The sequence below is a fragment of the Tauraco erythrolophus genome, chromosome 6 (assembly GCF_009769465.1).
Source record: "Tauraco erythrolophus isolate bTauEry1 chromosome 6, bTauEry1.pri, whole genome shotgun sequence".
Classification (NCBI taxonomy): Eukaryota; Metazoa; Chordata; class Aves; order Musophagiformes; family Musophagidae; genus Tauraco; species Tauraco erythrolophus.
The window spans coordinates 62545028-62557809 of NC_141470.1; the positions used below are offsets into that span (position 1 = coordinate 62545028).

The window sequence follows — 12782 nt, forward strand, 5'->3', positions numbered from 1 at the left end:
TCAGATCAGGTTAAAACAGTCTCGACACTGAACCTTGAACTTGATGGGGATATGCAATCCCAGTACTGGAGCTGAGAGAGGAGCAAGTGAATGGACACTTCTGCTTCCTACTGCCTCTTCTCCCAAGAACACCTTAGGAGACTGTGACAGATTAGAGCCAACACTGAGGGTTTGGGTTTTTTAGCTTAAAATAACTTTTCCTTTTCACATTCTTACTTACTCTTGGATAGGTTTATAGGTAGCAGTAATACCTCTTTCTGTCTTTCATTCTGCTTTGGTAAGTCTTTGCTATTATGTAAGGAAATACACAAATAATATAAAAATACTATAAAAATAAAAAATTGCTTATTACATAAGGTAAGTCTTTGCCATTCTCCTTTTGCTAGACCATTCTTGATTTTTCGTGTCATTGGAATTGTCATAATTGGCATCTGTTTAAATTTCAGCTGATCCCCTTAAAAGCTGCTAAGAATTGTGGCTACATTGTCAGTGCCCATCAGTTTCCCCAGCATCACAGACTGAATTCTTGTTGACTTCTAGTGTTCTTTTACTTCAAGGGCTGATAAACGTGGTGGCTGCAAGTTTGTTAGCTGAAAACTGTAGCAAACTTGATTTACTTGAAAGCGAGGAGCAGTTTTGGACAATGTCGCTAGCACATTGTGCTCTTAGAATAACCTTTCCTGATTCATCCTAGGGTCATGTTTGCCTTTGATTCAGCTGCATTACGTTGGAAGATAGCTATTTTCTTATGACCAAAATAGCTGGTCCAGGTGGTTCTTTATTTTCAACCAATACACCATCTGCTTGTATCCAAAATGTATGAACTCGGATGCATAGGTTTACATTGTCTTAGTGGATTTTGTCTCACTTCAGGCAATTGAAGGACACGTTGGATGAATTCTAGTCTTATCAGTACAATGCATTCCAACTTTACCAGTATATCTTTCAATTGCTTTTTTTGCTCATTGAAAACTTTTGCAGAATCCTCTTTTGCTTATATAATAACTAAATTGGAATAAATGTGTAATCCTAATTTTGTGCTTGAATAAAATCAAAGCCCTGTGAAACGTGGACAGCTGGTAAATACGTTCTGGGTTTTTTTTACAGGGAAACCTGGTATATATTAGTTTTGTGTGTAGAAACTTTTTAAGTATTACTTTTGATCATTCAGCTTCCATTTTGAATTTCTTTCCAGGAGACGCTTTTTACTTACACTTTTTATTCTTGCTAAATGTCCCTGGCTACAGCTTCATCTTGTCCTACATTGGTATTTACCTGCATGTATTTAGCAGTTACTACTGATTACTGCATTTTTATTGTCATCATGCAGTCCAGTTCTTATGGAGTGTTACTTAGGCTTAAAGGATAAATGCTCTGTTTTCACTGTCACTTAAATTAGACTACCATTCCTTAACAGTAAAAGTGAGAAGTCCAAGCCCAAATAAGGATGTATTTGAATGCTAAAATGCTATTGCAGTGTATCAAGCAGAAGGTGAAGGCAGCTTGTAGAATAGGAGAAATACTTGGTTGATCATAAATGTAAAAATGGAAGTTTGTTAGCTGGTGAGAAAATACGGGATTTCGTAAAGCATACGCACACAACCTGCAGAGAAAGAATGCAGAGGCTGATCACTTGGGCCTATTGTTTCTCTTGGGAAAATCTTGGATGGCTTAAACTGTGAGATTTCAGCATAAAAGTAAATAAAATATTTCACTTGAGAGTGCAGGGAGAAAAGGAAAAAACTTCAAAGGCATTAGTCGAAGGCATAATTTCTCTCCCTCATATATGAGGGAGAGAAGCACAGTTTGACTGTGGGATTTCTAATTATGTGAAGTATGGGGAGGGCAGATTACACTCTAATAGAATTCTAGAAAAGTTAGAGACAAAGGTTAGTCCAGTAGAGAGTTTCTGCTAGAATGAGGAGAAACCCTGAGAGTGAAAGGTGAGCTATGATCAAAAGCAGTTTTCCCTACAAGGAAAAAAGTTGGAATAACATAGAGCGTTCTCAGGGTATTTCTAGTTTGTTAAGCATTTTCTTTTTAAAACTGAAATGCAATTAAGTTACTGTCTTTGCTCTGAAGACTTGATGGTTTGTGTTCTTAAATATTAAAGCCCTGAGTTTGTGACAGAATACTAGAAAACAGTGTAGATGTGACTCATCATGGTTATGTGTGTACAACAGAACAATAGTTCTTTGACAGGATATGACCGAAAACACAAGATCCATTAAATGCAAAGAAAATTTAAATGAGAAAGGTACATGATTTATTTGGCAATCAGATAGAGGCCTGCATTATAGGACCTGTGAGAAGGATTGGGCTTGCCTTATACAAATTCCCATTCTGTTCCCATGGGTTGTGCTTAGTCTCACTTGCTTAACAGTCCTGGATAAGGACTATGTCCTTCAGGCGTTAGGGGATGTGTGCTAGCGTGGGCTAGTGCTTATCTTAAGTAGGTAAATATCGGAAGCATTTCTTCAGCATTAGCGTGGTAGGATGCTCGAAGGAAAATGTCTGTTTAGGAGGTAATGAATGCTCCAGATTAACTTACTTCTTTGTACAGCTTTTGTGCTGAATCAGTTGTAATCAAAAAGTATTTGACCAAGCAACACACATACATGATCTGCAATCTTTTAGCCTCTTATGTTGTGTTAACCTCAGTACTTTCTTCTCTGCTCAGCTTCCTTCTCAAAGAATTGAGGAACCAGTGATACTGAGGCAAATGTATGAAGTAGCAGTGTCTTTGATTGAGTCATTTGATGAGTTGGAGATGAAGAGCGATAGGTAAGATACAGTTCAAGATCCGGAATCAGTGATTCTTTGGGGAAATTAGAAACTAATTAAGAAACAGCAGCAGCCCATGTATTGTAGTTATTAGTGGTAACTTAATTTTCTGGGCACCGCTGCTTTTATTTTATATATTCATGTGATTTCTACTCAGGTTAGTCATACTGAGACTGCTTGTAGGTCTTACCGAATGCCCTGTGTTCTTGAAATACACCTCATGCCCTGGAGTGTAAGTGACCATTCAAGCCAGCCATGTCATATGGAAACTAGATTATGTGCTGCAGACCAGAGCTGAATATTACTTGCATGAAGAGTAAAACCAGAAACACCGTTTTGTATTGTAAACTAAAATATACATTGACCCATGAAAAAGAATACAAACTAGGGATTAATTTTTACTGGCTGTTTAACTAATGCCATACTGTCTTTTGAAATAAGTAACTATTAGTTTCTGTTACTCTGCGTTTTGTAAATTGATGTTTAGTATCTGAAAATGTAGTAAAGTTGCTTCTACAACTTTGGTCTAAACATGCTAGGCTTTTGTTAAAGGTGTCAAGTGATCTTTTTAGAATGCGAGAGGTATTACATATACTTGAGAAATTACTGACTAAGTTTGCATAGAGTTCTGCAGTAGTCTACTACCTTTTAATTTTAGATCTTTATTAACTTAAATTTGATTAATTTCACTGGTAAATAAGACTGTTTCTGTTTTGCCATAATTTTGAAGACAAAACTAAACCTAATGATCTACTTCTGATTTTTATATACTGTGTTTTTCAGAAAGCATAGTTGCAAAATAGTGTTTTAAATTCCATTTCTTCGGGAAGTTTAAATACTACATGTTTAAAAAAAAGGTGCAGTTTTGCTTGTTCTTTCAAAATAAAATATCTTGGGATAATGAAGTAGGCTGAGGTTGTAAAACTAATGAAACTGCATATGCTTGTTAGGAAGAAAAAAACCTTGAATGTTACATCAGAACATGGAAGTGTGCTAGTATTTTTACCAGGTGAGTATATACCTTAATAATTTTCTTCTTCCTTGTTTATCATCTAACAAACTTTATTCTGGTGCTTCTTCCAAGGATTTGCTAAACACATATTTAACTGGGGTATGTTGGTCTATTTGAGTATTTTTCTTGCAAACCTGTTTAAATATGGCAATAATAGGAAGAGCAGTGAGTAAAAAATCAAGACTTCATATGTTTTAGAAACGAAGTTAGAGTAATAAAATTAATTCTACAGTTAATCCACAGAAATTCAGTTGCTCAGTTTTTTTAGATTAGTTATTAAATATTTTATGAAGTTCCTAGGATGCTTTTAGAGACGTTTTCTTATATGCCTGTGATGTAGTATCTTCCCTGGATTTTATTTAGTTTCTTGTAGTAAAAGTTAAAATTCACTTTTTTTTTGTTTCCGTGTGCATTGATTGGTGTTGTAAGAATGCTCAAAAGCACACAGGGTGACGTCATGTGTAATGGTCAGAGAACTGGTTATACATAGTTTTAGTCGTCTTTAAACAGTAAACCTAATGTCTAAACCACTCTTACACTGCCTCTAAAATCCAGCGAAGGGGTTCAACTAAGAATACCAAAGCAAAAGCATACAATAATTTTTGTGTAACTAGGTTGCAGCCTAGGTTTCTCGAGCATCACAAACCTACTACCTGATGCTGTCATTTATTCTTTGACCTCATGGACTTGAAAGTTTGCTAGTTGAAAACTTTGAAAAGACTTGGACATGTTCTAGTGGAGAGTCACCTTGGAGTCAGGAGCAGCTATTTCCTTGGGCATAGTGAGGTCTGTCCCTACCAGGAATTTCTAACTCTGTATAAAATCTTTATGAATGTATTTCTCTGTTGTGTTGAGCTTAGCAGTAGATGTGCTAGTGCTAGGGCTGAAAATGCAGCATACCAGCACAAATATTTACTGCACTTGCAGGGTAGCTTTCAGTGGTGGGTGCTCCCCACCACCTAAAAGGCATTAGTGCTGCCTTTCTTGCAGTTACCTTCTCTATGAAATCAATGGGTAGAAGGAATTACTTCATCGTGTCAGTGTAGGACCCATTCCAGTTTGCCATGAATAAAGTAGGGAGTCCAACTCTGTTGCCTCTGGCCTCTCGTATTGGTGTTTATCTGGTGTGCTTTCAGACTTCCTCAGGCCCTCTGAGTCTTTGTTTCAGACTGAAATTACTCTTTAACACTTCCAGTTCCCCAAATATTATTTTTTTTTAAAACTATGCTGCTATCCCTGATGGCTTATAACTGCAACTGATAAAACAAAAAATTTTGTTTAAATACATTCAGTAAATTTATGAAAGCCTGTGCAGATAGTGCTTTCTGAATGAGCTGGTACTCATGTTGGGTTTTTATTGTTGTTGTTCAGTGTTTGACCTCAGCCTGTTTTATAACTTGATACTCAAGACTGATCTTGAACACCGGATTAGCAAACGCCTCTTGAAATTTTCTTCACAAATAATCTTTATACAGAAGTGGAGAAAAAAAGAAGAGAGCCCTCAGTTTACAAGAGGGCAGCTGAGACAGAGATTTGGATAAAAATAACCTCCACATTTAGGACACTGATTTGAGATGCCTGGATTTTTTGAGCGCTTACAATTACATAGCATTTTGTACATTCAAAATAACACTCCCATTGACATTTCAAGCTGAGTAGGCATCAGGAGCTAGAAAGAGTAGTGCCATGCTGAGGAGTACTGTTAAGCGAGTTTTGCCCACTGTTTTTGTGGATCTCTGTGATGGGGCAGAATCCACTTCCATAGAGCAGCTGCAGCTGTCTCGAGTAGGATGCCATATTTTCCCTTCCTGTTGTAACTGCATGTCTTGTTCAGTGCTTAATTTTTTTTGTTACTGAGTTTAATTCTTTAAGGATTAAAATCTGCTCTTCAAGGAGTTAGTAAATAGGACCTCCTGGGAAGCTACCCTCAGGGACAAGGGAGCAGAACAGAGCTGGCAGATCTTTAAGGATGCTTTCCGTAGGGCACAAGAGCTTTCAATCCTCGGGTGTAAGAAATCAGGCAAGGAAGGCAAGAGACCTGCATGGCTGAGTCAAGACTCACTGGTCAAACTAAAGGGCGAGAAGGAAATGCACAGGCAGTGGAAGCAGGAACATGTATTCTGAGAAGAGTACAGGGACACTGCCTGTTTGTGTAGAGATGGGGTCAGGGAGACCAAGGCATGACTGGAGCTGAACTTGGCAAGGGATGCAAAGAATAAATAGAAGGACTTCTGTAGGTATGTCAGCCGGAAAAGGGAGGTCAAAGAAAGTGGACTCCCCCCGATGAACAAGACGGTCAAACTGGTAACAACGGATGAGGAGAAGGCTGAAGTACTCAGCAACATTTTTTGCCTCAGTCTTTGCTGACAACCTCTCTTCCTTGACCTCTTGAATGGATGGACTGAAAGGCAGAGACTGGGAGAGCAAAGTCCCTCCCACTGTAAAAGAAGATCAGGTTCATGATCTGAGGAGCCTGAACATATCTAAGTCTGTGTATGACTAAGTCAGTCTAAGACCTGACAAGATGCATCCTGGAGTCCTAAGGGAATTGGCTGATGCAGTTGTCAAGACACTCTCCATGATATTTGAAAAGTCATGGCAGTCAGATGAAGTTCTGGTGACGGGAAAAAGGGAAGCATTGCACCTATTTTTAAAAAAGATAGAAAGGACGACCTTGGGAACTACCGACCTATCAGCCTTACCTCTCTGTCTGGGAAAATCATGGGACAGATTCTCCTAGAAACTACGCTAAGGCACCTGGAGGGCAGGGAGGTGGTTTGAGACAGCTAGCATGGCTTCACCAAGGGTAAGTCCTGCCTGGCCAGCCTAGTGGCCTTCTGTGATGGAGTGACTACATCAGTGGACAGTGGAAAGGCTACTGATGTCGTCTGTCTGGGCTTCTGTAAGGCCTTTGACACGGTCCCCCACAACATCCTTCTCTCTAAATTTGAGAGATACGGATTTGATGGATGGACTGTTTGGTGGATGAGGAATTGGATGGATGGTCACGTCCAGAAGGTAGTGGTCAACAGCTCGATGCCTAGATGAAGATCAGTGACAAATGGTGTTCCTCAGGGGTCCATACTGGGACCAGTACTGTTTAATATCTTCATCAATGACATGGGCAGTGGGCTCAAGTGTACTCTCAGCAGGTTTGCAGATGACGCCAAGCTGAGTGGTCCAGTTGACATGCCTGAGGGATGGGAAGCCATCCAGAGGGACCTGGACAAGCTGAAGAAGTGGGCCCTTGTTAACCTCATGAGGTTCAACAAGGCCAAGTGCAAGGTCCTGCACCTGAGTCGCGACAATCCCTGGTATCAGTTCAGGCTGCGGGATGAAGGGATTGCAAGCAGCCCTGAAGAGAAGGACTTCGGGGTGCAGGTGGATGAAAAGCTGGACATGAGCCAGCAATGTGCACTTGCAGCCCAGAAAGCCAACTGCATCCTGGGCTGCATCCAAAGAAGCGTGGCCAGCAGGTCAAGGGAGGTGATCCTGCCCCTCTACTCTGCTCTTGTGAGACCCCACCTGGAATACTGCGTTCAGCTCTGGCTTTCTCAGCACAGAAAAGACATGGAGCAGGTTCAGAGGAAGGCCACAAAAATGATCAGGGAGTGGAACACCTCTCCTATGAAGACAGGCTGAGAGAGTTGGGTTTGTTCAGCCTGGAGAAGAGAAGGCTCCACAGAGACCTTGTAGCAGCCTTCCAGTATTTAAAGGGGGCTTATAAGAAAGTTGGGGACAAACTTTTTAGCACCTGTCCTGTTGCGATAGGACCAAGAGTCAATGGTTTTAAACTGAAAGACAGTAGATTCAGACTAGATATAAGGAAGAAATTTTTTACAGTGAGAGTGGTGAAACACTGACACAGGTTGCCCAAAGAGGTGGTAGATGCTCCATCCCTGGAAGTTTTCAAGGTCGGGTTGGACAGGGCTCTGAGGAACCTGGTCTAGTTGAAGGTGTGTGTCCCTGCTCACTGCAGCGGGGTTGGACTAGATGATCTTTAAAGGTCCCTTCCAACCCTAACTATTCTATGAAATATTCTTCGATACTCAGCTCTCCTTTGATACCAGAGCTAGTCCGTCCTTAGGTACTAGGTGATATAAAGTGCCATGTTAAACTGTACGGTGATTTATTTATTTTTAACATTTATGCAGAAATATGTTCCCAGTGGGCTGCATTAAGTTTGCATAACCAGTCTTAATGATGGCGGTTTTCTGTTTGAGTGCTTGATGTGGCAGCCTTAGTGTTACATTGATGTGTAATTCTTCAGACTTTCTAAAGGACAGATTGGAAAAAGAGGTCAGACTATGTTGACTGAATCATCACTGAACTACGCCTTCAAGTATAAGATGTGTTTCTGCCAGACTAGCTGACGGGCTACATGAAAGCAACAGTAGGTTGTCATCCACTTCAGGAGCTTGCAGAAGATGGTGGTAGCCTGATTTCTCTGTGCTTGGTGTGGGCTTGCTGATGGCAGGAAGTGCATAGCTTAAAGCTTTAGGGTTTTCTTTCAAAGGGATTCTGCTGTTACTGTCCTAAGCTCTTATCTGTTCTACTTGTGTCAATCTCTGTTTTGTGTTTTGTTTCGCACTTCCCCATGCCCCACTCTCCTTATTGTCCTGGTAGGTTTGCCAAACAGATTTAGTTGCTAGTTACTTTTTCATTCCAAGATCTATTTCTCCTGGTTGTATCCTTTTGTTCTGCAGGTGACGTGATCAGCTCTTGTCACTTCTAGAACTGGGCAGCAGATAACTACTTGCTGTGTCTAGTCAATAATTACTAGACTGATTAATAATATTAGTATTGGTTATGCAGAGTTAGCTTCTGCCAACCATGTGTCAAGCTTCTTTTAATTGTTTTTAACACTTAAATCGAATTACAGCTTTGATATCTTACTCAGATATGTCACCAGGCAGTATGGCAAGTATGAAGCAGTAGACAGCGAGATAGTCGACCAGCACCTAGTGGGATCGAGCAGATCTGGCAGGCCGTGTCCAAACAGACCATATCATGGTGTTTTCGCTCTTTCTTTAATTACATACCAATTAATTCATGAACAGACACCTTTTTTTTCTGTGTTATAATAATCTTAAAAAGTGGTACTGTTTTTACATTTCCCAGTCTGCATGTTTTTCTCTACAGTGCAAAGGTGTTTCACTTCGAGCTTTGTTAATTGCTTCATTATTGTGCTAGTCACTATTTTGTTATTTGGCCAGTTATTTGCATTCTCAAGTACTCTTACTTCATTATGAGCTGTGATGTAAATTAGGCTTCCTAGCTGTCTTTTTTTAGGTTTAATGACATTGCTTTCCCCTGTAGTAGCCTCACACAAAACACATCTCTGAAACTTTTAAATTTCCCTCTGATTGCCTCACCGCGTTTTTTTTTTTCTGACTCCTCCAACTCACCTGTTCTCTCAACAACCCTGACTTCTTTTATTTCCCTTACCTATAATCACTTCCCCTCATTTTCCAGTTTCAGTCTTGATTAGCAGTTGAATAATCTCCGCGTTCTCTGGAGATTTCTTTTCCTAGCTGACCTTGTATTATTACCATGTTGATTTCTTGTTGAATCTGTTTCACCTTTTCTTGCCCCAGTTTCTTGCTTTCTGGCCTTTTTTCCTTGCTTACCTTAACTTGATCATGCCTTCCCACCTATCACATATCCTTCTTTCCTCTCATTTAAGTTATTCTTCTCTCATATCTTTCCTGAAAATACCTCTCTTTCTCCACTTATATTTGTCGTCCTTCCTTCTCACTTCTGAAGTCAAGTAATAGTCAACTAAAGAGTGCAAGAATTTTCACATCCAGGCATTCAGACTGCATTTAGCCTCACTGAAAATTGCAGCAATCCTGTACTGCAGTTACAGAATAATTTCATTTTTAATATCCAACTGGGGAAGCTCAGTGTTGAACAGAGTTTTGAAAATGGGACTTTTGGAGTTGAAGTCTCAGTGAGAAGTAAACTAGGCTTCTCAGAAAGGTTTACACTTCTGGAAGTATTCAAGAAGACAGCAAAAATCCCTTAATTGTACAATTTTCCCTGGCAGATGTGAAATCCATGCCCCAAAGAATGGGCACTGGAACTGCCAAAGTAAGGGTAAGGCAGAAATAACTTTTTTTTTTTTTCCTTGGCCCTGCTCTTGAAAAGGGCATGTTTTGGCTGTGTCCTGGTTTCAGCTGGGACAGAGTCAGCTCTTCTTTTTAGCAGCTAGAAGAGCTTCATGTTTTGATTTTAGTCTGGGACTTGCTCTGAGAAGAACGCTGACAGCGCACTGATGTTTGTAGTTGGCATTGAGGTCTCAAGGACTTTTCAGCTGCCGTGTTCTTGCCAGTGTGCAGGAGCACAACAGGATAGGGGGGAGCACGGCCGGGACAGGGGGTCCATGACTCTCCTTGTGATTTGTACTTAGACTTAGGATTGAGGGTCAAACTGACCAGTAAGTATTCCATATCATTGTCCGGGGCAACACAGCAGAAGAAGTTTTCAAGAAAGGTGAGAAAACAGTTGAGATCCTTCTGAAAGCTGGTTTTGCCATAAAACAAAGTAAGGTCAAGGGACCTACCCGGGAGATTGATTTTTTTTTTTTTAGGAATCAAATGGTAAGACAAGTGCCGTCGGATTCCAATGGATGTGATTAATAAAATAACAGCTGTCTCCACCAACCAACAAAAAGGAAGCACAAGCTTTTCTTAGGTGGTGTGGGTTTCTGGAGAATGCATATTCCAGATTATAGCCAGATTGTTAACCCTCTCTGTCATTGTTAACCCTCTCTATCAAGTGACCTGGAAGAAGAATTATTTTGTATGACCAACGACAAGCCTTTGCTCTTCCGAGACTCTCACTCTTGGACTCTTGGAGTGCTCTGTCTTTCTCGCTCTCTATTTTCGGGCCTCTCACTCCTCTGGGATTGTGGTATCAGGACTTAACTGTTTCGGGATCAGTAGTTCCGGATGAGACAGGCCTTGGTCAAGGAGTGGTGAGCAATTACACCGTGCATCACTCGTTCGTATATATTTATCATTGTACATATATGCGTGTATTAATATATAAGTAGTAGTAGTATTAAATTGTTCTTATCTCAACCCACGGGTCTCTCTCCTTTTTCTCCTTTAATTCTCTTCCCCATCCCGGGGGGGTGGGGCGGGTGAGCAAGCGGCTGTGTGGAGTTTAATTGCCGGAGCCACCTAAACCACAACAGGCTGAAATACCCAGTTTACTCTGAAATACCAGATATTCAGCATGTGGTCAGTGTTGGCAGGTGTAAGGAACTGAAAGAAGGGCTGATAATGGGATGCTTGCAGATGGCCTTTATATCTGATATTGCCACTTTAGTAACTGTAAAATTATGCAAAATTACTCTTGGAAAATTAATTACTCTTAGTGTTTCAATGACTCATTATTACAGCTACTGTTTAACTCTTCTACTCTTTTATTATGTGGTGAAAAGGAGGTAGTAATGAAAGTCAATTAAGAATTTAAGTAGACGTGAGAATCGCTTTTAAAATTGGTAGTGATTACTAAAAAGAAAGCAAACTCTTGATTACTTTTTTCTCCATAGGTTTGAGTGAGATAAGCTACATGCATTCATGTCTTTCAAATATGTTTAACAAAAGGTAAGTTAGACCACACTTGTTTCAGTTCAGTTAAACTTGAACATGAATCCTTCAGCTGTATGAGTTCTAAGTACATAATACGATTCAGCACAGAGGTGTAACTGATTTTTATGTTCTTGCACCAGTAAATATTTCACCAATATATTTTCTTTAGGTGGCAAGTGTACCCACTTCACTCAACTTTGTCATTAGAGGAACAAAGTAGTGTGTTTTTGACTACAGCTCCTGGCTACAGAAAAGTAAATATCGTTTAATCATTACTTTTTTATTAAGTGTGTGAAACCTTTTGCTAGAGTAATAATAGCAAATAATAATGTATGTAAATGAATATTAGCTGTGCCAACTCAAACCAGTGTTTGAAGGCAAAGCACTTTCGTTTTTTCAAGATGTAAACTGATTGCTTTTCTTAACCAAGCTGTTGCTTTAACTGGCGTTTAAACCTCGAGAAGTGCAATAACAGGAAGTTATCCTTAAGTTCTTGTGTAACTCTGGTTTTATCCTTCACAGCAGTTTGTGCATGTCGAGTCTTGCATCCGCGTGACAGTAGTGTGCTGCTCGTGGTACTGCATGGCAAAGTGGTCCTCCAGTATGGGAGAGTCTCACTTGCTTTGTACCCCCGCATTTTGGCTACTGTCTTGGTTTTCTTTATCTCTGCTAATAATGTGATGTTTTGTTATGACAAAGGAATAAAGAAATACTTCCTTTCTTTCTCTACGTTGTCATGTATTATACTATTTTATTTTTCTTTTCTGATCTTAGGAAAAGAAAATACAAGTTTTCTTGTGTTGTATTGCTTTCTTTATATGCAGAGCAGAAATACTATGTTGCCATTACATTTATATTTCTTCATAGCAAGTTGGTGTTTTCATGTAGAAACATTAATCTGAGTAATTTTTCTTTATGTGTTTGTTGCTCATTTTTTTGCTTCAAAACTCAGGTTATTCTGTCTACAAATATAGCTGAGAGCTCTGTAACAGTTCCTGACGTTAAATATGGTAAGTCATCTAAATCTTGTTGTTGTTTATACACTGCATTTGTAATGTTTTCCTTACTTGTGCTAGCCTAAATCTGCATAACATGTCACTGTTTTACAGAGCATTGCTGTTGAAGTTTAATTTTGACAGTTGTTGATGAATTTATTTTTTTCACAATAGGGAGCAGTTTTAAATCTGAATATATAAACAAATAGTAGAGCTGCTGAGTGGGATGTTGATTTTAATCTTTACTGGAGGGGGGAAAATAATTTTAAATGCAGTAACGAGCAGAATCAGACCTCATGTTACAAGTACCTTAAGCTTCTTATTCACATTCTGACTGTATTTTGAAATAATTGCATCGGATTAATCTAATTCTGATATAGAATGCCTAAA

At 39.6% G+C, this 12782-nt stretch overlaps 1 protein-coding gene across 1 annotated transcript in view; it reads left to right on the forward strand.

Annotated features, from left to right (window-relative positions):
• TDRD9 (tudor domain containing 9) overlaps positions 1-12782 on the forward strand; it is an 83313-nt gene that overhangs the window by 36065 nt on the left and 34466 nt on the right. Inside the window, exons 8-12 of the mRNA XM_086613633.1 lie at positions 2681-2784; positions 3735-3793; positions 11358-11412; positions 11567-11651; positions 12350-12407. Coding sequence (XP_086469759.1) covers positions 2681-2784; positions 3735-3793; positions 11358-11412; positions 11567-11651; positions 12350-12407 — 361 coding nt within the window. The remainder of the gene's footprint in view (positions 1-2680; positions 2785-3734; positions 3794-11357; positions 11413-11566; positions 11652-12349; positions 12408-12782) is intronic.